This window comes from Phoca vitulina, unplaced genomic scaffold (genome assembly GCF_004348235.1).
Source record: "Phoca vitulina isolate PV1807 unplaced genomic scaffold, GSC_HSeal_1.0 scaffold2, whole genome shotgun sequence".
Lineage (NCBI taxonomy): Eukaryota > Metazoa > Chordata > Mammalia > Carnivora > Phocidae > Phoca > Phoca vitulina.
The window spans coordinates 63,387,849-63,413,643 of NW_022589705.1; the positions used below are offsets into that span (position 1 = coordinate 63,387,849).

The 25,795-nt window shown below is 48.6% G+C and overlaps 1 protein-coding gene across 7 annotated transcripts in view; it reads left to right on the forward strand.

The window, feature by feature from the left end:
- LOC116647850 (BEN domain-containing protein 5) overlaps positions 1 to 25,795 on the forward strand; it is a 1,423,949-nt gene that overhangs the window by 1,222,949 nt on the left and 175,205 nt on the right. For 2 of the 7 annotated variants that reach the window (XM_032429442.1, XM_032429474.1), the window contains 2 exons: positions 3,062 to 3,275; positions 10,613 to 13,220. The exons of the other annotated variants lie outside the window; for them this stretch is intronic. In XM_032429442.1, the coding sequence (XP_032285333.1) occupies positions 3,062 to 3,275; positions 10,613 to 10,770 (372 nt within the window). In that variant the 3' untranslated portion in view covers positions 10,771 to 13,220. Of the gene's footprint in view, positions 1 to 3,061; positions 3,276 to 10,612; positions 13,221 to 25,795 lie in introns of those variants that run through there. 7 annotated transcript variants of the gene reach the window in all.

Sequence of the window (25,795 nt, forward strand, 5' to 3'; positions counted from 1 at the left end):
GCTCAGAGAGGTAAAGTGGCTAGCCCAAGATTCCCAGCTAGTAGGTAGCAGGGTGAAGATTCACACCCGGAGCTGGAGCCTCCAGCGCCATCTTTGTGTTACCACACACTGAAAGTAGAAGGAAGGGAAGGAGTTTGGGAGCTTCATCTTGATGGCCATAGCAGGGAAATAAAGGCTAGGAGGTTGACTGGAAAGAGAATTCTAGAGGGCCTCTAAAGCTGACTGAGGAGATTGGGTACATGTGATAGTAAACAGGGAGCCATTCAAGATTCCCGAGGGTTCACATAGAAACACAGAGTTGAAAGACTGGAAGTCAGCTAGTCAAGGAAAGCCATGTTTTAGGGAAACTGATCTGGTAGTGGTTGGGGGGGGGCGGTTGGAGGGAGCAGGGACTGGAGATGGGAGGGCCAGCCTGTGGCTTCTTCTGGCTTCCCTGTCTGCAGTAGTGACCTGCGGTGGGGGCCAGCAAGGGAAGCGTCTGGACCAGTACAGAGGAAAGCTCAAAAAGAAGCCCAGTAGAATATCGGTGCGATAGATAGGCTGTGTTTCCACCACATTGTCACCACTGTGACACTGGCAGGGGCAGGAAGGCCTGGGGAACACGGGCTCTGCCAGTCACACAGATTTGGGTTTGAATCTTTATCCCCAAATTTACTGCTAGTATGTCTTAGGAAAGGTAATTTTGTCCTTCTGAATCTCTATTCATGTCTATAAAGTAGGAATAATAACTTCTAACCTATTTCCATCTCTTAAGGTCATTATGAGGATTAAATAAATTGAGGGTACAATCTAGGTACTCAAAAAATATTAGTGTCCCCCTTATCTAGTAGAACATTGGCTAAAATGACTGTCATCTCTCTTTTAAGAATAATAAAAGATTATAGGAAAGCAAGGCCCAGGGTAGAAAAGAGCAGAGATCTTTGAAAAACAGAAGCTGTCTTCCATCTCAAAGGTTTTCTGATTCTGAATTTAATCTAATTCAGATTCCTTGTTTTTCCCCTACGTCAGGAAGCTTGTGAGGGTAGCTTCAGAGTGCCACCTAGGGAGGTGACTTGGGGCCCAGCAGGGAGCAGCAGGAAACTAGTCCCCCACATGCCTGATCTGGCACTTGGACTGCCCACCCGCAGTTCAGACTGCGGAGAAAAGAACGGACTTGACCTTGGATCCATATTGCCCAGCTGGCCCCAGGCATCTCGCTTCCAGCATGGCTTATCTTCCTGAGCCATATGAGTAGATTTGTAGTCCTGAGGTTTGCGGCACAGGAAGACCAGGTGGATCTGGTTATCTGATAGCAGGCCTGCAAAGATCTGAATGATCTTGTGAGCAAAGGGAAGCAAAGGCAGATGAGGCCAGGAAGATTGTTACTTACTGGCATTCATGGGTGGGCTGTGTTGCTGGGTTGTTTTGTTTTTGTTTTTGTTTTTTAATGACTGGAAAACGTCAGTAATTGGTGAAGGAAGCAGTGTTGCTGACTGACCTGTCTTCCCGTCTGTGTATGCCCACCTTCTTTTCCAAGCCAGGCTTCAGTAGAAAGATCTTCAGTCATCTTTGAACAGTGGTTCTTGCCAGTCTGCCATCAGTTCGGGTGTGTGCACGGTCTCTCAGACCAGGACCTCTCCCAAGAGGTCCCCTGACCACATCATGTGGATGACCTACAGGTCTTGCTGAAGACAAGGACTTTAGGCAGAGCCCTCTCATTACCCTGAGGAAGTTTAGCTTATTAGCACCTGCCTCCCCTCCTTCCCCACAGAGGCCATTTCCACCCTCCATAGACTCGTTAGAAATACAACATAAATGGCAGTGTCAAAGTCAAAACTCTATTTTTTAATGATAATATCAGCAAATGGTGTTTGAGTTGTTAAAAGAGCCAGAAAGAGAAACAGTTTGAACACCTGCAGTTCATTGCTAGATCCATCTGAGTCCTTTACATTTACTGAGTCTGCCCTGAAACTTTCAGAGTACGTCCCTTGTAGGGAGCATTAGATCATGTTCCGTTATGTGTGCCATCAGAATCAGACTGAGGACGCCGTGGTTCTGTTTGATTTGTGAAAACTATACGTGTTCTGAGCCAGAAGGAACACAGAGATGAAATCCCCCTTTCCCAGTTCAGTTCACGGGAAACTGAGGCCAGGGGTGGGAAGGGACTTGCACAAACACACTCCAGTCGATGGCAGAGCCTGGCCGCCGCCCGCCCTGCTCCAGCGGACGGTGGTTTTCAGACTTAGCTGTACGCCGGAATGACTTAGGGAACTTTCAATGATCCTGGTCCCTAGGCCCCACCGAGAGTAATCAATCCAAATCCCTGGGAATGGGGCCAAGGCACAAGTGATTCTTACAGCCCCAGAGGACCCCCGTATGTGCCACCGTGGAGAAGCACTGGGCCAGGACGTGTGTCCCAGCATGCTCACGTGAAAGGGAGAGAAGTCTGTCTAAAGTGTAACAGAGAGAGAAGTTGAATGTATGTGTTCCTGAGATTTGGTCAGGCTCCGAGCGGCCTTGTTATAACATGAGTACAGCTTAGAATCCCAGCCCTACAACTTCATAGTTGAGTGACTTTTGGCAACTGGCTGCACCTTTCTCAACCCAGTTTTTCCGTCTGAGGTGAAAATAGTGTCTCAACACCTTCCTTCCAGGGTTGCCATGGAGATTTGAGATAGTGGATATAAAGCGCTCAAATAAGGCCTGGTGCATCATAGGTATTTTGTAAATAAGCGTTATTTCCCTTAAACAAAGTTAATGTAGTATTTATGGAATGAGTCCCTTGTAGTTGTGCAGCAATGTCTTTTAAAGGACAAGAAAAGGGGCGCCTGGGTGGCTCAGTTGGTTAAGCGACTGCCTTCGGCTCAGGTCATGATCCCAGAATCCTGGGATCGAGTCCCGCATCGAGCTCCCTGCTCATCGGGGAGCCTGCTTCTCCCTCTGACCCTCTCCCTTGTCATGCTGTTTCTTTCTCTCTCTCAAATAAATAAATAAAATCTTTAAAAAAAAAAAAATGGACAAGAAAAGTTTCCAACGCCAGCCTGTCCGACGACACAGGTGCTTGTGTTCTTATCCCTTTCAGGTCCATCTGGGAAGCGGGATTTGGGTTGATGAGGAGAAATGGCACCAGCTACAAGTAACCCAAGGAGATTCCAAGTACACAAAGAACTTGGCAGTCATGATTTGGGGAACAGATGTTCTGAAGAACAGAAGCGTCACAGGAGTTGCCACAAAAAAAAAGAAAGATGCGGTCCCTAAGCCACCCCTCTCGCCTCACAAACTAAGCATTGTCAGAGGTAGGTCACTGCAGTACAAACGCCACGACTGAGATGCTGTCCTGTACTCTGTCAGGAAGGTACCAGACACAGGTCAGCAAACACTGAAGCCTCTCCATGCCAGGCCCCAGGCTGGGCGCGGCACCTAAGAGCAGGTATGGACCTTGTCCCAGAAGAGCTCACATGTAACAGGGAGATGAGCTGTGGACGCAAGTACAGTTCGGGTCGCTAGCGTGAGAGAGGGAGGTCTCAGGAGGGGAGCAGACCCCTAGCTGGAAAATCAAGGAAGGATTCCTGGGGAAGAGGGTCACTGCCTTGGGCCTCAGAAGCAGTGCTCCTGACCGCTAGCCTCTAAGTGTCCAGCCGCCATGTTTCAATGAAGAAAGTAGACTCCATCCACATGTACCTTTTGAGCAGGCCCCATGCCAGGTTCTAGGGCGGACAACAAATATGTCAGATAATTTCAGGTACCGATGAAGGTGGTGAAGCATCATCACATGTTATGGCAGGACAAAGAGGGCTGCGTTAGCCACAGCGGTTGGAGCAGGTCTGCTTGAAGAGGCCGGGGACTGGAGGTGGGTGAGGCAGACCCATGGAGGTCTGAGGGGTGGTACAACAGGCGGAATAAACAGGTGCTGAGGCCAGCATGCTTACGGGATGAGGAAGCTCCAGACAGGCACAGTCATGAGTGAGGGGAGAGTGAGGTCAGGGAGGTGGGCAAGAGCAGGTCTTGAGGGCCGCGAAGGCCACATGAAACAGCTTGAATCTACTGTACTCACAGGAGAAGGGCAGTGGGGTGTGCTGATCGTGGAGTGACCAAATGGGAGATCAGTTAGGACACTCATGCCGTGGCCTCAGATGGAGATGATGATGCCCTGGACTAAGGTTAGAGCAGTGGGAGTGGGGAAATATGGCCAGATTTAGGGTATGTTTTGGAGGTCAAGGTAGCAGGGCTCAGCGAGGTTCAGTGCTCAGGCTGAGGGTCAGGCCCATGGCGCCCTGACTCTGGTGTGAGGCTTATTTTGCTCTAGCGCAGCTGCCCTCCTTGCCTGGCTGACTCATGACTAATTGATTTAGGCAGCCGCTTATTTTAACCTTTAGTCTGCTTGCTCTCTGAAATGGTGGTCCTGAGTTGGGAGGTCGCCCTGAGAAAGAGCCCTTCCTGGGGATGCCGTCCTGCCCTGCTGGATAGGTGACCGACCTCTGACTCCATTATACTTGCTGGAAGGTGACTCAGCAGGTCCCAGAGGCCTTCCAGTGACTGGCTGGCCCCCCATTGTCATGTTGTGGTCTAAAATCCTCTACCGCATGTCTGCCTCAGGCACAAGTCTGACCTCTGATTCACCTCCACGTCCTTGGTGCCTGGCACGGATCCTGGCACACAGTAGGAGCTCAATAAATGCAGTTTGAACAAATGAAACACTGAAAGCGGCAAACTGATCCCCTGACTGACCCTTGTTGTGATTTCTTGTCAGTCGCTTCCCCTCGTGTCTGAGTTTCCTCAGCTGAAAACTTCCCTCTTCAGACAACTAAAAGGGTAGAATTATAACTTGGGAAGAGTTATGTTTCAACTAGGAAAGAAGTTACCATTCTTTGCTGACAAGTGCAGGGCCTCCATGGAGCCAGCGTGACGCTGTGATGGTCACATCATTGAAGTTCACTGTCTTTCAGTGCTTCTCAGCTTGCGGGCTCTCTCCTGTCTGCTCCCGGTGCAGGGTGACGGCAGGTCCAAGTAGGAACCAGGTATCTAAAGCCTGGGGTCGAGCCCCAGCTCTGCTTTGGTTTAGCTATGAGCTTACCCCGGTTCGTACTAGATTCACTTTTGTTTCCCCAAGCCTAGCACGGTGCCGGTACCGAGCAGATGCTTGGTGTCTCCCTCTGGAAAGCCAGGATCGCCGTCCTTGTCCTGGCCACCCAGTGGCCCACACAGACATTTTGACTCTTCTTTAAACCCCATTCAGATGATGTCCTGTGCAGCTAATCTGGTCCCCAGTGCTACAGAACAATCTACAATACCCCTCAGCTATGTGGCGTAGGGCCATCCCAGACTCACGGTCTTCAGCCCCACCTGCCAAGCCCCCCAGGTTTTCCTCACTGATCCACTCCCCCATTTCCCAAGCTCTTTTTAAACCTTCTCTGCTCTTCGTAACATGATAGTCCACACCTCCCTCTTTCTCAAAAGATGGCCGTGCCTCTTCCTACATAGAGAAAATAAAAGTCTCTCCATCTGGATCCCAGCCCCCCTGCCTTCCTAAGTACCTCGTTCCTCCAATTATGCTCCCGCTTCCTTCCCAGCATCATTTAAATAGACTTTGACTCCTCATTTCTTAAGAAAACAAATAAAACACTCCCTAAAGGCCACTCCTACCACCTAGCTGCTGCCATGTCTCTCTTTTCCTTTCCTTTCCAGATTTCTTGAAGGGGTTGTCTACACTCGCTGCCTATGTTCACTTGTAATGCCCCCGCTGTCTGCTGTCTACTCCCAGCCCTCTACTTCATCTGTTCTTGCCTCGTTTTCCACAGACTTCCTCCTTTGCAGGTCCAGGGCACGTGTTTCGCCTCCTCCCCGGACTGTCTGATATGACCTCTCCTCCCTCACTGAGAAACCATGCCGCAAGCTCCATTTCCTCCTGCTTCCCTGGCTTCTCATCCCCGTCGTGGGCTCCTCTTCTGCCACCCTGGCGTCTGTGCCCACAGTGTCCTCTCTGTCACTCCACAGAGCGTTCCCTAGCTGGTCTCCCTTCCCACTGTGCCCATGGCCCTCTGTGCGCCCCCAGCCCGGGCTGAAATCCACACTCCTCGTCCTGGCGCATGTCTGCTCACCTGGCCTCTGGGGACCCCTCTGCCCTTCCATTTCCCACTGTGCTCTAACCACAGGGGCCTCTGTCCCCCTCCTTCCTGTTCCCACCATCTGCCCTGCACACCCTGCCTCCGTCTGGTCATCCAGGGAGGCCTTCCCTCACAGCCCAGTCTGCAGGAGCCTTTCTGTTGCTCTCCGTCACGTCAGCAGCCCCCTACATAAAGTCTCTGCGTAGCGTTTCTTGTTTGTTCCTTTACTGGGTGATTGTCTTTCCCGCCACGCCCATTGGAATATAAGCTTCGTGAGCATCTTGTTCAGGGCAAGCAGGTAGTGAGTGCTCCGTGAACATTTGCTGACTCAGTGAATGACGCTCCCAAACCTCTGTTCTGCTCGGTCCACACTTCTGAGTTCCCAAGCCGCACATCCGGTGCCTACTGGCCGTCTCCTCACCGATGCCTGCGTGACCCAGCGCAGCTGCACCCCTCCCCGCTCGCTCCTTTCTCCTCTCTCCAGAGCCTTGTGCCCCTCCTGTCTCCCCTGTCTCGGTGAAGGGGAGATGCGTCACGCTTACCTCCTCCACAGGCCTCGTCCTGTCTGTTCTGCCCCCAGATACGTCTTGGACCACCCACTTCTCTCCCTGCCCCACTGCACCTTTCGTAGTCAGGCCATCATTTCCCCCCTACACGACTCCAGCAGCTTCCAGACTCCTCTCCTCATTATGTAACCAGAGTGATTTTTCAGAAACCAAACACGATCCCATTACCACCACCCCGTCACAGCCAGTCCATGGCACCCAGTGTTAAAAAGTAAGCTTCTTAACGTGTCACGAAAGCACCTTTAGAACCTGGCCCCTGGCCAGCGCTCCAGCTTTATTTTTCACTAATCTATCCCTAGAGTTCTTGCCCTCATGAACTATTGTACTCCCTGAACAAGCCCTGTTTCCTCGTTAGGGAATTTGGAAATGCCACTCCTGGTGCCTAGACCACAGGTCATACTGCCCACCCTGTGCCCGGGCCGCTTTGCCCGGCTAGCTGCTACTACCCACCCGGTTATGCTGACGAGAACCTTCCTTCAGGAAGCCTTCCCTGACCTCTCAGGGTGGACGGACACTTCGGTGGTATGTCCCAGAGCCCTTCGTGCCTACCTCTATTCTCTTTTTACTGTATCTTTGCCTTCCAAGGGCCTGGGGAGGTCCTAGCCACAAGCCCTTAGCCACAAGCCCGGAAACGCTTGCCGTGCACATGAATGAGAAGGAAGAATGAGTTGCCTAAGGCCATACAACTGGTTAGATCAGAGCTGGGCAGAACTAGGCTTTCAGACTTCCTTGTCTCCAGAGGCTTCTTGTCTTACCAGTGCTGGTTCTTTCTTAACTACAAGCAGTCAGGTTTGAAGTCTGTCTCCTATCCCACCGTACGCTCACCATTTTTAGCCTAATTCTTTGAGCTCCTCCAGACCGATTTGGACTGGTCCTTCCCATGCAAGCTCTTTATGGATTGAGATTGCTTGCGTTAATTTGATTTTTACCACATTTAGTCTCGTTTGCCGTATAAAAATGGCAATCCTTGATGCTCATGAGGATTTTCTTGTCTCTTTGATTTTAAAGTCATTCCTTACGGGACAGCAGCGGGATGGGTGAACACTGACACCATTTTAGAACACAGGAAGCAGGAGGGCTATAGGAGAGTCTTGCTTTAATGATAAGCTGCAGAATGACAGTTAAACCTTATTAAGGTCAAATGACCTTTTGCAGAGTGTCTGAGTTTTCTAAATGAGCCACAGCATTGAGTTCTGGTTAATTTTTATAACTTTTTTAATAGGACACATTAGCGCTATTATAAACCTTGTTAATTAAGCAATAATCTCAAACGCTCCCTCGCAGAGGGAGCTATTCCCAGCAAGTACAGGTGATTAATATCTAGACTCTAACAAAGCCTTTTAATCAACCTGAGGGGCTGTGCAGTGCTCTTGCCCCCAGGACACGAGAAGGGTAGGGATTCTGGGGAGAACTCTTGTAAACCTTTCTCCATTCAGCCCTTTCTCTTCCTCCCTCTTCTGTGACCCCTGCCAGGGCTCCAAGGGCCATCACATCCACCCTCCTTCTCTCCCCTTCTCTCTCCTCAGCCTCTTTCCCACCCTTCTGCCTTCTAGACAGCTAAAGACTTAGCACTGGAAGAATCTCCTTGGATTATGGGGTTTGCCATCCTACTTTCACAGATAGTAAACCTGAGACCCAGAGGGGTTACCACTTAGAGGTTGCAGAGCAACTAGGACAAGAGCCAGATTCGAACCCCTGAACTTTGAAATGGTTCGCAGCATAGGTTGCCTCCCTCACTTGATTCAGGTTCCAGCAAAGTCACTGTGAGTGTCTGCTTCCTCCTGGCCCAGGGCTGGAGATGGAAGGTCCAGGCATTCCTGTCTTTGGGGGAGACACTGGTCACAGTTTTATTAGACCACGGTCAGTGCTTTGAGAGAGAGAGAGCCAGTGAGAGCACAGAGGCTGTCGGCAGAGTGGGGTCCCCCAGCTCAGTCCGGGACGTCCCAGGGAGGCTGAACCTGGAAGAGTGAATAAGGTTTTAGGCAGGCGAAGGTTGGAGCCAGGCTAATCAGGGAAGAGATGATCAAAGACACTGATTTACGGGATAGCCTGGAGCGGGAGGGAATTGCAGGTGGACCCAGCAGAAGGCAGGATTGGAGAGAGACGGGGCCTCCTACCTTCTTGTCTCAGTCCCTGTGGAAAGGCCAAGACAAGATGAAGAGATTAGTGGGCTTGGGAGTAGTCAGGGAACAGTGGAGGTCAACCAAAAGCATTTAAAGTCTTCTCTATGTAGACCCTTTCGCTGTGGGGAGAGGGGGGTGCCCCGGACCCAGAACGCTTATGGCGCATGCCCCTGCAGCATGGACGGCACCAGGAGGCAGGCTGGCTGCACACCCAGGAAGGACTTGGCATTGGGGACGGCAGCCGCGGACAGCCTGTATTCACCTCCTTTCTGCACGCCTCTGCCTCCTGCTGCCAGTGGAGGGATCAGCATGTGGTAGGCCCTGCAGTCCCTTGGAGTGCTGACATTCTGCATCTCCAATAGGACTACCTGCTATGGGCTGGCCTGGTAGACAAGATTTTGTTTATCTTTCATAGTACTTCCTTAAGAGTGGGTCATCATTCCTGTTTTATAGATCAGGAAGTGTAGGTTCAAAGAGGTTAAAATTCTTGCCCACGATTACGTACCCCAGTGGTACATTCCCATGCACTCCTCCAGTCCCCTCATGTCCCCTCCGGTTTCCCTGGGAAAGTATTCACTCATTCACTTAACATGCATTCGCGTAACCTTGCCCCTCTGCAAGCACTCTGCTAGGCCCTGGGAACAAACCATTGTAGCTACATAAAATACTTGTAACAACTCCATTGGGGTGCAGTGTTCCTTACTGTTTGAAGAAGGCTTGCAAAATGTTTATCTCACATGCTTCATGGCAGCCTTAAAAAAGATAACCTGTGCTTTGTTGTCCTTGGTTATGAGGTGAGGAATCTAGGGCAATGATTTGCCTCAGGTCCCCAGGCGAGGAAGTGGGCTGAAGTCAGGCTCCTTGTCAGACCTTGTCTGAGGCCCGCTCTTGGCTTCATCACATTGCAAATGTCAGACTCAGTAAGTGTGGCCATCCTCAGCCTCAATAGTAATCACCACGATGAGATACCACTTCACACCCACCAGGCTGTCAAAACCTTAATAACCTGACAATGTCAAGTGCTTTTGAAGATACGGGGCAACCAGTCCTTGCATACACTACTTTTAAGAGTGCCAGTCAGCACAACCACTTTGGAAAGCAGTTCACTAGGCATCACCTAGTAAAGTTGAGTATGCACACACCCTAGCATTCGGCAGTTCCACGCAGAGGCCCGTGCTGGAGAATTTCCTGCATGTGCACTCCACAAGACACGCGCCAGGGTGTTGGTAACTGCAGAACACTGGAAACAATCCCAAGTATCCATTGACAATAAAATGGATCAGCAAATGGTGGAATAGTCCTTTCAAGAGAATACTACCCGTCAGTGACAATGAATGAGCTGCAGCTGCACCCTTCCACTTGGGTAAATCATGAAACCGTAATGTTGAGTGAAAAACAGAAAGTCAGAAAGATATATAAGGTATGGATACCCTTGTAAAACAGTTAAAAAACAGGGAAGAGTAAACAATATGTTATTTAAGAATGTATACATATGTGATAAGATGAAAAGAAGAGAAAAAATTCAGGAAAGTGCTTCCCTCTGGTGAGGGTGGGCTTGGGAGGGGCATCCAGGGGCTTCGAAAGGACCAATAATGTCTTATTAAGCTGGGGCTGGGTAGTGGGCACATGGATATTGTATCGTTATTTTTAAAGTAGAGACCTACAGTTTATTCTTTTCTAAGTACACTTGTGATGAAAATTTAAAAATACAGCTGTGCCAGACACAAGACTTGGTATTTGGGAGGTATGTCAAGAGGCTCATTTTCTTTTTGCCCCCTTAAAAGATTGTACTCCAATCCACCATTAATCCTTGGCCATCTTGTTTCTTTCCCCTGTCTAGAGTGTTTGTATGACAGAATAGCACAAGAAACTGTGGATGAAACTGAAATTGCACAGAGACTCTCCAAAGTCAACAAGTACATCTGTGAAAAAATCATGGATATCAATAAATCCTGTAAAAATGAAGAACGAAGGGAAGCAAAATACAATTTGCAATAAACTTTGGATTTTTCATAAAGCCTTATCGTTTTCCTTGCGTGGCTTGTGATTTGCGGGCAATGGTGCTGTCCAGATCAGACCCCACCGTGTGTGGTGGGATGTGGGCAGGGAGCCAGCAGGTTTCCAGGGTCATCGGCTTGCCCTGAACTTGGACTCCCCATTCCAAAGAAGTCAGACGGATTTGCTGAGACTCAGGCAGCAACCTGGTGCCAGCGTCATTCTGGGGCTGGGGAGAGCACTGTCTTTTCAGAGGGGGATAAAGTGTCTCTGAGTTGCCTATCACTTGACTGAGAATTTGAACTAATATTTTTACCATTCAAGGACTTCTATCTCTGTTCCTCTATTTTGTTCTATAATAAAGCTTCATTAATTCTTTGATGTAGACAATCATTATCCTCATTTATTTAAGGATATCAAGTGTACAGAGGAGGCGACCAGTGTCCTTTGAGAGCGGAACATTCAGGCTGAAAGCAAGAAAATTCGTAAGGGGTGTGGTTGCTGTCTGCAGATCTGAAGGGCTGTCTCGAAACCAGATTACTTTCTCTTACTTCAAGGGACAGATCTAGGACCAGACGCCTTTCTCACTCAAGATGATCTGAGATCCAGCTTCCTTGATAAATTGAATCCATCTCAGTGAAAGGGTGTAGGGGGCGGTAATGTGAGATGTGGTCCAACGTTACCTTCAGGAAGTAGGGGGCAATGTCACCTTGTGTCAGTTCGTTTATCCTTTTATATCTCAAATGATCTTTCAAGTTACATAATTTTTATCTCATTCAGCAACTGCTTCGCTAAGGTGCCTGGTGCACAATCTGGCAAACCACATTCGATCTTCCTGTTGATTTGCACTTCGTGTAATGCCTGTGAAGTCAGCATGGTGTATTGGAAATGGCAGGGGTTTGGGGCTGAGCGCCTGGGTTCCAAGCCTGGCTCCCCTGCTTGCTTTGGGCTTAACCTAATCTCTTGAGTTTCCGTTTTCTGTTCCGTAAAAAGGAGATGATATCTACCTTGCAGAGTTGCTATAAGAATTCTTTATATATAAAGTGTTCAATAAATGTTGCCGATTATTATTTTCTTCATTTCTGGTTATTGGCTTTTAGGCATTGGTTGGAAAACTTCGGCCTCTGGTTTCTCTAATACTTTTATCCGCGAGACCATTGAAGGTCTATAAGCAAAAGGTCAAGGTCAATGAGTAAGGGAGGTGGCTGCCTCTTTGAGGAATTTTATTTTAGTAAATAAAAGAATCCTTTGTAATGTGAAATATTGCATGCTTGATAATAGGATGTGTAGATGTGAATTTCCTTTTATGGCATTTCCCCAACTTTCCACAAACTAGCAGTGCGATCTTGGGCTGACTGCTTAACTTCTCGGAGTCCTTATCAGTATAATGAGGAAAATAATGTCTACCTCACAGGCTGTATGGATGATTAAATAATAATAGATAATATATGTCAGGACTTTTCTAAGTGTTTAACACAGTTTAACCTGTTTCATGAGTAAAGTTCGTGACACTTGGTAGCAGCGTTCGATAAATTCATGCTATTAAAATGGGTTCATTTCAATGGCGTGGGCATGAGTAGTGTGGAATGCATGAGAGACTGGGAAAAAGTATGCATTATTCTTGAGCTCATCCCCCTTTTCCCCTAACCACGGCGACGACACAGACACCCAGAAGCTCTGTGCGTTTCCCTTCAAAGACTATTACCATACGGTAACCGCTTTATAGGTGCTTTTAGGTTAGTGGGGGAAATAGTCATGGAAATGTATTTTAAAACGCTGTGAGAGATGTGAAAGTGCTTTCCGTAATGTACATTGCCTATAGTAGGGACAGAACAGGGTGTGAAAGATTCTGGGATCTGTGTTCAAATCCTGGCTTTACCACTTCTGGCAAGGTCCTTTGGCCTCTCTGGGGCTCATTTCTTTTAAAGTGGAGATAACGATCCCTAACTCAGGGTTGTTGTGGAGAGTATTCCAGGTAATATCTGGGAAAAGGGGTCTGGAAATCTCAAAGAGCCACACAGATGTTAGTTACTTTTAGCTTATAAGGCAGAATAAAGTCAAAAGTGGATGTGATAAGGAAGGACATAGAGCCAATTCTGATGGGGAGTGGTTCATACCCTAGTTAGACTGAGATGGTTTTGAGCCCCTCTTGTGTACCTAGTGCCCTGTTACTGTTATACAGGGCAAGGCCATCATTCCTATACCTGCACAGATGAAGAAATGGGCTCAGAAAAGGCTAAATAGCATGTTGGCCCAGGTCTCAGATTTGTCAGCAGTGGAGCCGGGTCAGAATCCAGGTCTGAGCAAAATCCGCCCTTTTACCTCTTCCCTGAAAGGTGAGTGGGTTGTTAAGGCCTGGGCTGAGACTCTAGGATTGTAATTTCAGGGTATATTTAGAGAGACCCAACCTCGGTAACCAATGGAAATCAGTCTCATTAATTCAAGCCATTTGAAGGAACTATAGTACCATTTAAAAGGATTCACAGTTTTATTACCTTCAAATACATACACAAAATTCAAATTCATTTTGTGCACTAGAGAGTTTCCAAACGTGTCCAATATTAAGAATTTTCTGAGGCTTAAAATACAAACTTCTGGGCCATGGCTTAGTGAACTTGAGTCAGTAAGTTTGAGATGAGGCTGGGAACATGTATTTGACCACAAGTTCCTCTCTTGAATAGTATCAGTCTAGTAGAAGTCATTAGAAGACCTGCTTTACTGAAGGAACAAGAGTGTTTCCTACATAAAAAGACATGCTCCTTCCCAAGTGCCTGAGGATACCGGAAACAGAATAAATTTTCTTTTAAATAGCTGAGGCTCTGACCTGAAAGCTTGTTTAGAGTCACTCTTTCCTGATCACCGAGTGCCATTCAGTTGGACACGATGCAGAAGGTGACTTTCAGTTTAGGCCCCAATGAGCATCCCCTCACTTTCATACTTAGGTTCTTTCTTTCCATTCCTGTGACAGGCCAGGTGAGTCATGGAGGACAGGACAGTCAGGACTGAATTGGCAGAGCCTGGATGGATGGGGTTTGGGCACTGTCTTCAGAAGTCCTGGCAACAAGTTCTCGGTTACCAGACGAACCTAAAAGATGTGGCTTGTTTTTATTTTCTGGCAGAGGAACATGTATGAGTGACCATTCTGTGCCCGTGGATTTCTTGGATGCATTTCAAATTATGACTTGGTTTTGTAGTTACAAAGAAAGAAAAGCCACTTCACCGAAATTTTTGGGAAAAACATTCCAAATAGGGCTACTGCAAGCATCTCTTGTAGTCTCTTTTTAAAAGCCTGAGTATGTATTTTGCATACCTGTGATCATAGCATATGATCAGGTTTGCATCCTTCCCTTTCCATTTATCATGTTTCCCTGCTGCTCCGTGAAACCTAACCATCCGTTCCCACATCCACCAAGTGGACGGATGTCAAGCTCTAGTGGAGTAAGCCATCTGCTGGGCTGTGGGGCTAAGGCAGAGGGCAGCCAGCTCCTGAGAGGCCCCACTGCACACACGGGTCCAGTGTGGGAGGTAGAGAGAGCCTGAGTCTAGAGGTCACCTAATTGGAGTTCAGTTCCCAACTCTTGCACTGACTGCCTCACCTGACCTGAGTTACGTCCTGCTTCTGAACACCAGCTTCTTCATTTGCAAAATGGAGGAAATAACGTCCCATTATGGGGTTGTTAGAAGGACCGAGAATGTAATTAAAGTGCCAGGCCGGAGTGGATAAAGGGCCGCCAGGGTGAGAGCTGACATTCCTCTCCTCTTCTCTCCCCACACCCATTCAAGTCCTCCCCCGAGTGCCCCAGTCCATTCTCCAACCTGCTCGGACCTCTCACATGGTGACCTTGGCTTTCACACCTGCCTTAGGCCCTCCAGACAGCTTGCATTTGTCCCACAGCGCTGGGTGCTCATGGGCTTCCCCCACCCCCCACCTGCCCCTCACACCAAGCAAGCCCCTCCCCGCCTCCGGCTCCCCTCGCCAGCCTCAGCCCCTAGCCCCACCATCCAGCTGCCCATTTGCCCTTCCTTGTCTTTTAGGTTGTTTATAAATAAAACTCAGGGGAAGATTTTTGTGTACACAGTTTTTTTTTCCCTTTATATTTTCTATCATTTTCTTAAGGTCGTTTTACCTGAGTCAGAAGGAATGACATTTCTTTATCATTCTTGATACAGAATGAGTGTGACTATGTTTTAAATTATTTTGCCAACTTACTAGGTGAAAACTAGTACCTCATTATATTTTCTTTGATTATTTCTGCGATTGCACATTTCCCCAGAGTTTGGTTTCTTATTTTCAGTGAAAAAATAAAGGCTTAACCTGTAAGCATTTCCAGCAGAATCCATTTCATTTTCTGTGTTTAGTTTTCTCTGGACAAATGTGTTTACCTTGGACATATAAATTTTTACTTTTATATGTGCAAATAGACATGGCAACGGATACTTTCATCACTTCTTTCAAAGGGATTGATCAGTTTGTGCCAGCTTCATAGGCTCGTGGAACTTCCGGGTCAAAAGTGAACTTGGAGGTCCTATACCCAGATCTCCTATCCACTAAAAGCAAATGCTTTTCTAGACCATCCTTGCATACCTTCAGGCATGGGGGAGTCATCTTCCTACCCAAGAGTCCATCCAATTATTGATGTCACTGAGATGTTCTTCTGTTGAGCTAAAAATCTGCTTCCCTGAGACTTCTAAGGTCATTCAAATTCTTTCCTCTGAAGTCACACAGAACGCTTCTCCTCATAGCTCTTTGCTGAGTTGAAGATGGCAATCATGTCTCTTCACCAAGTAATAAGTAGTTCAAATTCCGTTTTACCATTTTCACATAAGGGAGGCTACACAGGAAAGAGTGGGGCTTCTGGACTTAGCCCTGTGTTTGAATTCTGACCACCACTTACTAGTATGTGACCTTGAGCAAGTGCTTAACCTCTCTTAGCTTCAGTTTTCTCATTTTTAAAATGGGAGCCTAATACCCACCCGCCAGGGTGTATCAAGGGCCATGTAAGATAATGTGAGTAAAGCAGCAAGGCATCCAGTATCTCTCAGTTAATTCTAAGACCTCTGACCATCCTGGTTACTCTTCTATGGTTGTGTCCCTAAAAGATAGGGTTCAAGACTGGATAGGTACTTTAGGGGGGGTCTGAGTGACACTAACTAGAGCAGGTTGTCACCTCTTATGCTAGCATATCTCTGTCAATGTGGCCTAACCCTGAACTAGCATTTCCTGTGATAGAATTGTCGCCTGTGGAGTGTATGGCCACCAAACTACTCTGCTTTCTTTTTCACTAACACAATACGTCCCTTTAGTTCACAGTGTTATAAGAGGAACATAGTTCTTGGAGCCAGAGAAGCTTACACAAAATTCAGATCCTGACTTCACTCTTTGTTAGATTAGAGGAAACTGGTCAAATTTATGATGTCCTCCACCTTGTCCTTTATGCAGTTGTTCTGGGGGTCATACACGCCTGCCACTATGCCATTCCAGTTCCGGTCTTCAGTATAGTGCTTCTTTTTGTTCCCTTTTCCTTCCCTTTTTCCTTTTAGTAGCTCTTTATCACACACACCCCATTCAAGTGTGTGTTCATTTTTTTTTTTAAGGTTTTATTTATTTATTTGAGAGAGAGAAAGGGTATGAGCAGGGGGAGGGGCAGAGGGACAAGCAGATTCCCCACTAAGCAGGGAGCCCTGACACGGGGCTCGATCCCAGGACCTTGAGATCATGACCTGAGCCAAAGGCAGATGCTTAACTGACTGAGCCACCCAGGCGCCCTTCAAGTCTGTGTTCTTAGATATATTTCTTAAATGAAATACAGGACTTTGCATTTATCCCTCTTCCATTTCATCTTATTGGTTTCAGCCCAACATTCCAGCTGGTTGAGATCTTCTTTTCCATTTGTGTTTAAAATACAAAACAGAATTTGAGGAAAGCCAAAGCCAAAAAAGAAAATCCAGCCATAATCCCAAGAACCGAGCCCAACTGCGCGTCACTCCTGGGGGCCCCTCCTGTCTGTCCATGGGCAGCACCTCTTTGTTTGGCCAGCCTCCCATGACCCTGCCTGGCTCGTCCAACATCATGTGGCCGACATTTCCCCCGTCTGCTGCCTGATTTGCATAGCTACCATTTTAATGCCCTTCCTGGTATTGAGCTGTGAATACCTTCTTATCTCTTGTGTGCGTTTTGTTGTCTCTAGTGTCTTGCTATTAGAGATAATGCTGCCATGATTGTTTATGGTTGTTTGTTTCTTGAATTCCCAGGACTGAGCTAACTGGGTTAAAGGGCAAGAACATTTTATAGTCCTTTCCATGTGTTGTTGTATGCCTTTCCAAAAGGTTCAGCCATGTCTCAAGCAGGGTAGACATGCATGTGTTTTTGGAATTTTTAAAGAAGCATGGTGAATTAACTTTCTATATAGATGTACTTTTTCAACTCCTTTCTAGGCGAATTGTCTGGGCATGCATTTGGATATGTGAGATCCCTATGGAATTTGACTTTATGATATGCCCTTTTTCCTAGTTTTATAGTGTATACATATGATCTTTTGTGTCCTAGACAAAATTATCAATAATAATGCTTAGTTCAGTGAAAAGGAAAGAGCCATGTGGTCCTCCACTAAAGACCCTCTTCTCATCACAAATTAGCCTCTTTGGAGCTGGGTTATTCTAGTAGCTAGAACTCCTCTGTCTAGTGACAACGGCTCTAAGATGTGGCATTTGAGCTTCCACCTGAAGGATGAGAATGACTGTCAGTTGACCATTTGTGTGTCGGTCCATCCCTCCCTCTGTTCATTTTACATGTGCTGAATGTCTAGCCTGTGCCCAGCACTCTGACGGGCACTGCTGGTCAGGTCCCAGCAGGGAGTCACACCTCAAGTGTGGCTCCAAACTATGTGTTCTTTCCACTGGTCCAGAAGGCACTCTTTCAGCCCCATCCAATCTGACACCTGAGGATATGGGCATGTACTATTTCATCAACTGAAGGGGAGAGAGATTCTGTGTTCTAGCTTCACCATCTGTATCCAGAAGTTTCCCCCATCAGTCATTCAACAAATATTTATTAGGTGCCTACTATGTGTCAGTCACTGGTCTAAACGCACAAAGGGCTTAAACTCCAGCAGACGTGGAAAGGGATGGAAAGGAAGATAAACAGTAAACATAATAAATAAGAAAATTGCAGAAGGTAGTGAGCACCCCGAGGAAAGGAAAAGCAGTGCAGAGTCAGGGAGACTGTGTGCAGTGGGGGGAAGGCTGGCCTATCAGTGGGGTGCTGGGGGAGGCTCGTCCAGACGGTGAGGTCTAAGCAGAAAGCCCAAGGTGCTGAGGTTGTCAGCATGGGGTGGGCAGCCCTGCAGGACCCTTGCCATGGGAGCTGGAGGGATCCCAGTGGCGGGAATTGAGGGGCATTAAGTACGTCCTGTCTGCCTGGAGCCTCGGTTTTACTCTCAGATGAGAGGAAGGGAGTGGAGGAGAAGAGGAAAGGTGGATTTTAACTGGTACTTGAAGACACTGTATGTGGCAGCCAGCAGGATCCTAGCATAGAGGAAGCAATTTCATGAAGAAAATGAAACAGGAGACTTCAAAAAAGATGGGCACTTGAAGGAGGTGGTGGTGAAGAGCTTCTCCCGCCGGCGCCCTCCCTCCGGTCCCTCTGGGAAGCTAGGGGTCCCTTGCTCTGGACAGGGTGGGGGGGCTGGGAGCCAGGCGATCCTAGGTTTGAATCCACGGCCCCTCTCCTGCTACATGAGTCCCATGGTTCCTGAGCTTCTGTTTCCACATCAGAAAAATGAGAACGGTAGTTCTCACTCTATAGTGTTGTTGGGAGGACAAAATGAAGAAGCACACAAGCCAGGTCCTGACAGAAACGTGGGCCCCGGGGTGGTGCTCGGCTGCTGGCACCCAGACCGCACGTGGGAGCAAAGGGATCCTTTCACGGATGTGTCCTGTCATTGGACGTGGTGATATGGATGCCGGGCATGCTGACTAGCTCTGAGACTTGGCAAGCCATCTCTCTCTCTCTGCCTCTCTCTCTCGGCCTCTCTTCGCCCCTGTAGGGGCACCAAAACAGCACCAAAAACACTGTCTCTGAGGGTTTGCTCTGGTGAAATCCCAAGTGAAAGTGTGTGAGCAGGAGCCTGGCCCTGAATAGGTCCTGGCTAAATCCATGTCCTTTTGCTGGCATAACACCTCGAGTCCCTGGCGGGGCGTGCACCTGTCGTCACCTCCATAGGCATGGCCCCCACCCTTTGCACAGTAAAACTTAGAGCACCAGTTTTATCTAATGAAGGATTATCTAGATGCTATAGACTCTCGGCCTGTGTCTCAGCCCAGGGGTTTCTAAAAAGAAAGCAAAATGGTCACTCCCAGCATGGGAGGCCTGGGTCCAGTGACTAGGTGCTCATTGGATGAATGAATGAGTGGATGAATGAATGGCTTTATTATTATTACATTGATTAATAATATAAAAGACTCACAGACATTACTGCTTGTGATTCCTCATAGCAGTTCTCTGATGTGTCTTTATTTGGAAGATAAGGGAACAGGCTATAAAGAAGGGTAATTGGAATTTCCTGAGTTACATAGTTAATGGGTGGAACTTAAACCCAAGTCTCCTGAGGCAAGATCCAATGCTCTTTCCTCTCTACCAGTGGTTCTAAAACTTCAGCCTGCTTCAGAATTTCCTGCAGGGCTTGTTGAAACCCAGATCACAGGTCCTGCCCCAGAGTTTCCGATTCAGCAAGTCTGGCGTAAGGCTCAGGAATTTACCTTTCCATCTAGCTCTCAGGGCAATGCCCATGCTGCTGGTCTGGGGACCACACTTTGAGAATCACTGGTCTAAACAAAGGCACTTTCCCACATTACAATTATGTTAAGTGGCATGTAATTACATCTTGGTGATTTCATACTAATGTGCCATGACCAGCAGAAGCTGTTGATCGAGAGCAAGAAGGATGGGCAGAGTGCCTGAGCCTCAGCCAACTCTGCGGCCAAGTGCTTAGTGACTCCGGAGGGGAGTCTCACTACTTTGAGACTCACTTTGCTGTGTGGAAAATGGGATTTTCCATCTGCCTTCCAGGGGTGGTGGTAGATTGGATGATGAGGTGGTAGATTGGAAGAGGGACTATTTCAAGGAATCAGTAGGGCAAAGCCTCCCTGCTTCATTCATCTGCTGTGCCCATTTCCAGGTGTCAGGGACATGAAACAAAGAAAGAGCCAGACCCCCACATCCTCCCTCTGCACCAACACCCTCCTGCCCCAAACAGTAACCAGAACTATTGACAAGTACCTATATTGAGTTGTGGATTTTCTCTCTGTGTTCTTGTACTGAACAATTCACAAACTCTATCATAATTACATTCACCATCCACTTTAGCATCTTGGTTTCTATTCTGTTCACTGATGTATTCCAAGCACCTGGCACATAGTATACACTCATTAAAAAAGTATTGAGTAAATAAATGCAAAGTCAAAGACTCCGTAGGAGGCTGTGGCCCCAATCCAGACCTGAACTAAAACAAGGACCCCAAAGTTGGAGAAAGAGGAATGGAGCAGAGACAAACCCAGGAGTCATTGCAACTCAATCCCTGCGCAGGAAGGACAGGCCTGTCCCTTAGCTCCTGCCTAGGGGCAGGCCACGGGTGTTCCTGATCAGGCCAGTAGTGTTATGGGAAGCAGGAGGTAATAAATGTCCAGGGCCTGGGCCACTCCCACACAGTCTTCTGTGGGAAGAATCTGGACAAGGGATCCTCCTCACCCCCTGGAATGGGCACCTGAAATTTATCCAGAAACTTTTAGTGAGCCCAGATTGCCAGCAATCACGCTGGACACCCCTGGACTCATGGTAGCTGCCATCAGGAGAAGCTACACAAGGACCAAACGCAGGGTAGCTTTCTCTGCAGCACAGTTCTCACTCACGGCCATCTGCAGCCCCCTGTCCAGACCTCAGCAGAGATGGGACTTTCATGCTGGGAAGATTCCGGGGGCTTTAGGATCTGAGTTGCAGACCCAGCCACAGGGGCTGCGGGGATCTGTTCATACTATGCCTGCCCCAACCCCACCCTTACGTACACCTTTCCCTGGTCTGGAGAACGGCGACTCTACTGAAACAGTCTTCTGAAACCAAGGATGTGTCAGCCCTGTTTTAAATTGCCTTGTGCCTCTGCTAGTCTATCAGCCTGGATTGTCACTGTGCACCCATCTTTCTTGCTGGACTGTGAGCACGCAAAGGGGCCACCACGTGTTCCTCCTTGAGTCCCTGAGCCCAGCACAGGGCCGGGCACAGATGCAATCCCGGACTCTGATGACCAAAGGCTGTGCCAGACCGGCAGTCCCTTCCGCCTGGAGGTTTAAGGCTTTGTGGGATCAAGAAAGCCCTTCACGAGAACGTCATGAGACCTCCCTAGCCTTGTGCCCCCAGGACAGGGCACCACCAAGTCAAGAAAGAAGGAAAGGATTTGGCAGTGGTGAAGTCTGAGGAGTCTGACTTTACACTGGCTGGGGCTGTGTGCGGGCTCCGCCACTCACATCCATGTGACCTTGAGTGAGTTCTTTAATTGGTCTGGACCTTAGTTTGCTCCTCATAAAATGGAGGTCTCAGGTTCCCGTGAGTATTCAGTGAATACCTATAAGCACTTAGAACTGCACCAGACACACAGTCAGAGCTATGTAAATGTTCGCTGTCATTGTGAGCAGGGCGCAGGGGGTGGGAGAGGGTAGACGTTTCAAGGATTGAAGGTGAAGTTGGTATTGGGAGAGGAGGCAGGAGAGGGAGGTAGGTGTAAGACCGTGGAGGGCTTTGGTCCCAGGCTGAGTGCTGGCCTCTGAAGACCATAGGCAGCTGCTGAAAAATCAGGCCAGCGTCAGTGTGGTGGGTGGCTTGGGGAGAGAGAGGAGTCCAGGAGATTTTTGGAATAACCCAGGTGAGCGACGATGAGCAGATGCCCACTGTCCTTCCTCCTTGACTGTCGGCACTGCCAGGCGGGAACCAGGCTGCGAGCACCGTCATGCAGCAGTCCAGGTGGGAAGTGCACAGGGCACCTGTGTCCAGAGCAGCCCCTCCTTCACGCAGCCCCGGCGCTCTGGGACCCCCGTGCAGGGCAGGCCCTCCTCGTGGGGGCTCAGCCCCGGCAGAGGCAACAGCGCCCAATGGGGAGATGAGCCGTGTCCGGGGATGGGGCCAACTGCAGGCCTGGATATGACTCTGTGTCGGGTCATCCCTGAGCACTCGCTCCCCCGATGCCATGGAAACAGCATCGGTGTGGAGCCAGCCCGGGTTTGAACCTTTCCTCCACCACTTTTGAGTAACATGATCTTGGACAAGCGACTGGCTTGGACAACCTTCTGGGTCCTCAGATTTATTAGCCATGTAGAAAGAATACCATCAGCATTGTCTTCGGGCTTTTGTATGAAGTGCTGGGCACACAGTACTCACTGATAGGCACTGTCCGCCCTGCGGCCTGACGAAGCAGGGAGCCCGGATGGCGTGCTCCACCTGTGTGGGGCTTTGAGGCTGGCTCGTCCTTCTGTGAGCCTTAGTTCCCCCATGTTTATTTTTTTCTTGAATAAATTTGACACGTAACATCGTGGGAGTTTAGGGTATACGGTGTGTTACTTTGAAACGCGTATACGTTATACTATGATGGCCCATGTAGGAGTATTTATCACGTTACAGACTTACAGTCTGATATAATTGTCTATATTCATTCTACTGTGCATTGGATCTCCACGGCTTCTTCACTACCCATTACAAGCCCGTTTCCTCAGTTACAGTGCCCGAGACCTGGAGTCTTCCTGCTCCCCCTGCCCCTCTTCCTAGCCTGTGACACATTCTTTCCCCAAACGGGTGCAAAGCCCCTGGCCCTGGATATGAAAAATGAGAGCTGCTTACTATTGAGAAGCTATCATTGTGGGTAGAAGAAGAGAGGCCGTAGTTCCTCTTTCCAATGGCTGTTTAAATTATTTTCATTTTGCTGACTTGGCACTTTTCTGAGCTAAGGAGCTTTGGGAAGCCATTTAAGCAGAAAGCCTCATTGGCTCCAATCTCTTGGGGGGGGGGATTTAACCCTTCGTAGCCCAGCCTGGTGCTGCCTTCCTCAGGGCCCAGGGGGGTAGGTGGGGCATGGGGCTTTGCAGGGTGGGGCAGCCCTTCACAGAGCCTGGTCCAAGACTGAGCACCCCACATACCTGGAGATTTCCAGTGTCGGCCCGTTGAAGACACAGAGGAAATAGAGACTATGGCCAGATTTGAAGGTGGGTTGGGCTCTCCTAGTTTTTAAATTATGATTATAACGTGGTTTCTTTTCTTTCTTTTTCTTTTGTCTTTAAGACTGAGCTTTTGGCGTTTTGTTGGGGGGGACTGGTCACTTTTTTTTTTTATTTGAATTTAATTAGTGAAGATACAGTGCAATATTGGTTTCTGGAGTAGAATTCAGTGATTCATCACTTACATACAACACCCAGTGCTCAACATAACAAGTGCCCTCTTTAATACCCATCACTCATCTAGCCAATCCCCCACCCACTTCCCTCCATCAACCCTCAGTTTGTTTTCTATCTTTAAAAGTTCCTTGTGGTTTGTTTCTCTCTCTCCTTTTTTCTCTGTTCCCCACATCCCATATGTCTATCCGTTTTCTTTCTTAAATTCCACATATGAGTGAGATCATATGGTATTTGTCTTTCTCTGATTAACTTATTTCATTTAGCAAAATATACTCTAGCTCCAACCACATCGTTGCAAATGGCATCATTCTTTTTGATAGCTGAGTAATATTCCATTGTGTATATTTATCCATTCATCTAAGACTGAGCTTTTGATCCAAACTTCCTTACTCAGAGTGAGAAGGGCAGCCAACAAGAGCATGTGACGCCTCCCCCACACGTTTCCCCTGCCCAGGTCCAAGAGATCTTTCCAGTGGCTTGGCTGAACTCCTCCTCTGTTGGTCAGGATCCACACTGAAGACTTTATACATTTAATCGTCACAACAAGAATATTTTAGAATCAGCTTTACTGTCTTTATTTCTCCTGATGAGGACACTGCAGCCCAGAGAGGTTAGCTTTTTTGCACACTGTCACACAGCTAATAAGTGAGAGCATCAGGATTCAAATCCAGGTCCTTCTGAGACGGATCCCACTGTTCTTTCTTCATGGCCTCAGTGCCTTCTAGTAATCACATGACTGTGAGCAGGCTGGGTGCCAGACCCTGCCCTCTGGGACAGAGTTAGAGGACTGCTCGTCTCCCCCTAGTTGGGGCTGAAGTATGGCCGTGTCGCAAGGTTCCCCGCCACTGTACGAGTTTCCCTGGTACAGCAGCAGGATGGTAGAAAGACGGAAGCAAATGTCCCGCAGCAGGATAACCGTACGTGGGCGCGTACACATAGCCCTGACTTTCTTCCTAGAGCGAAATACCATCAGCAAACAACGAACCGAGCCGAATGTATCCACCTAAATAAATCCCCAAAGCATGCTGTGGAGTCAGAAAAGCAGGTGGTGGAAGGAAACTTAGAGTCAGAGTCGATGTGCGTGAACCCGTCCAACATGCAAACCACCACCGCAGGCTGTTAAGGGCTGCGGAGCTGCGCAGTCAGTGTGTGAGGACGCGGGCGGGAAAGATGCATGGGCTCTGGGGTCCTCCTGCTCCGGGGTGGGATGGGCAGGGGTACAAAAGAGGCATCTGCCATGTTGTCGCTATTTCACACAAAAAGACAAAAAGGGGACCTGAGGAGCTCCTGGGTGGCTCAGTTGGTTAAGTGACTGCCTTCGGCTCAGGTCATGATCCTGGAGTCCCGGGATCGAGTCCCGCATCGGGCTCCCTGCTCAGCGGGGAGCCTGCTTCTCCCTCTGACCCTCCTCCCTCTCATGCTCTCTGTCTCTCATTCTCTTTCTCAAATAAATAAATAAAATCTTAAAAAAAAATTTTAAAAAAAAAGAGGGGGACCTGAAGAAAAAGAGCAGAAAGCAGAGGGGTTTGGATATATCCTGCAGGAGGGGGGGGTCTGCGACACACACCTCCTCTTCTGTGTGCCTGAAGTGCAGACCTGGGCCTGGGGTTCTGGCCTGTGGGGGCCGGCGTGAACCCCTCCCTCACAGGCTCTTGGCAGGATTAAAGGAGGGATCAGTTGAGAGAGCACTTTTCAAACTGTAAAATGTTGTAGGAATGTAAATGGATGCCACCCACGCCTGTGCTCTTTTCTGGTCTGTCTTCCTGGCTAGTTTGCGACTTCCGTGAGGGCAAAGAAGATTTCGAATTCATCTCTTGACCTCGGTCTAAGCTCAGGAGCTATTCCTGGCTGTGGGCCAGAACCCCGGGTCACAAGCCTTGCCGTTGGTCCTTTCCGCCGCCTCTGCTCCCCAGGACTGTTTGCATTGAGGGGAAACCGCTTGTTCCAGGTTTTCACCTCTGTGGACATGCAAGATTGATTGCTCAGCGCGGTGTCAGGCACTTATAGAGAGAAAAGTCCAAGGGAAGCCAATACATGGGTCCTGTGGGCACAATGAACACTGTCGGGGTAAGAGCCCACCTGTCCAGGCTCTCCACTCTGGCCCCACACAGGTTGCTCTCCTGAGCTGCACATCCCCTCCACTGAGTCCCCACAAAGCCCTTGCTTGATCCTGCTATGGCGCGAAGGGAGCCCTGTCACAACTCCCGTTAGGGAGATGAGGATGCCGAGGCTGGAGCAGTCATAATGAGCAGAGCCAGAATGCAAATCCAAGACTGGTGGATTCCAAAACCTGTGCTGTTCTCCGTGGGCGGAGGTGTCTCCAGGGACTGTGAAGGCAGAGCTGCCACCAGGGCACCCATGTGTGGCAACGAGCTGTAAATCCCCCCTCCTCGTGATTCGGTGGATGGACGGGTGGCTCAGGCAGGGACTGGAGTGGGTAATCACGTTTCCCGGCCGACGGGAGTGGCTGCCACTCGGAGCTCCCTTTGTATTTTGAATATGCAGTCTCTAATTAGACTTCGCCTTAATTGCAAGATTTCCATACGCCCTGCAACTGCCATGCACTCTGTCTGGGGATAAACATGTCCATCAAGCGAGA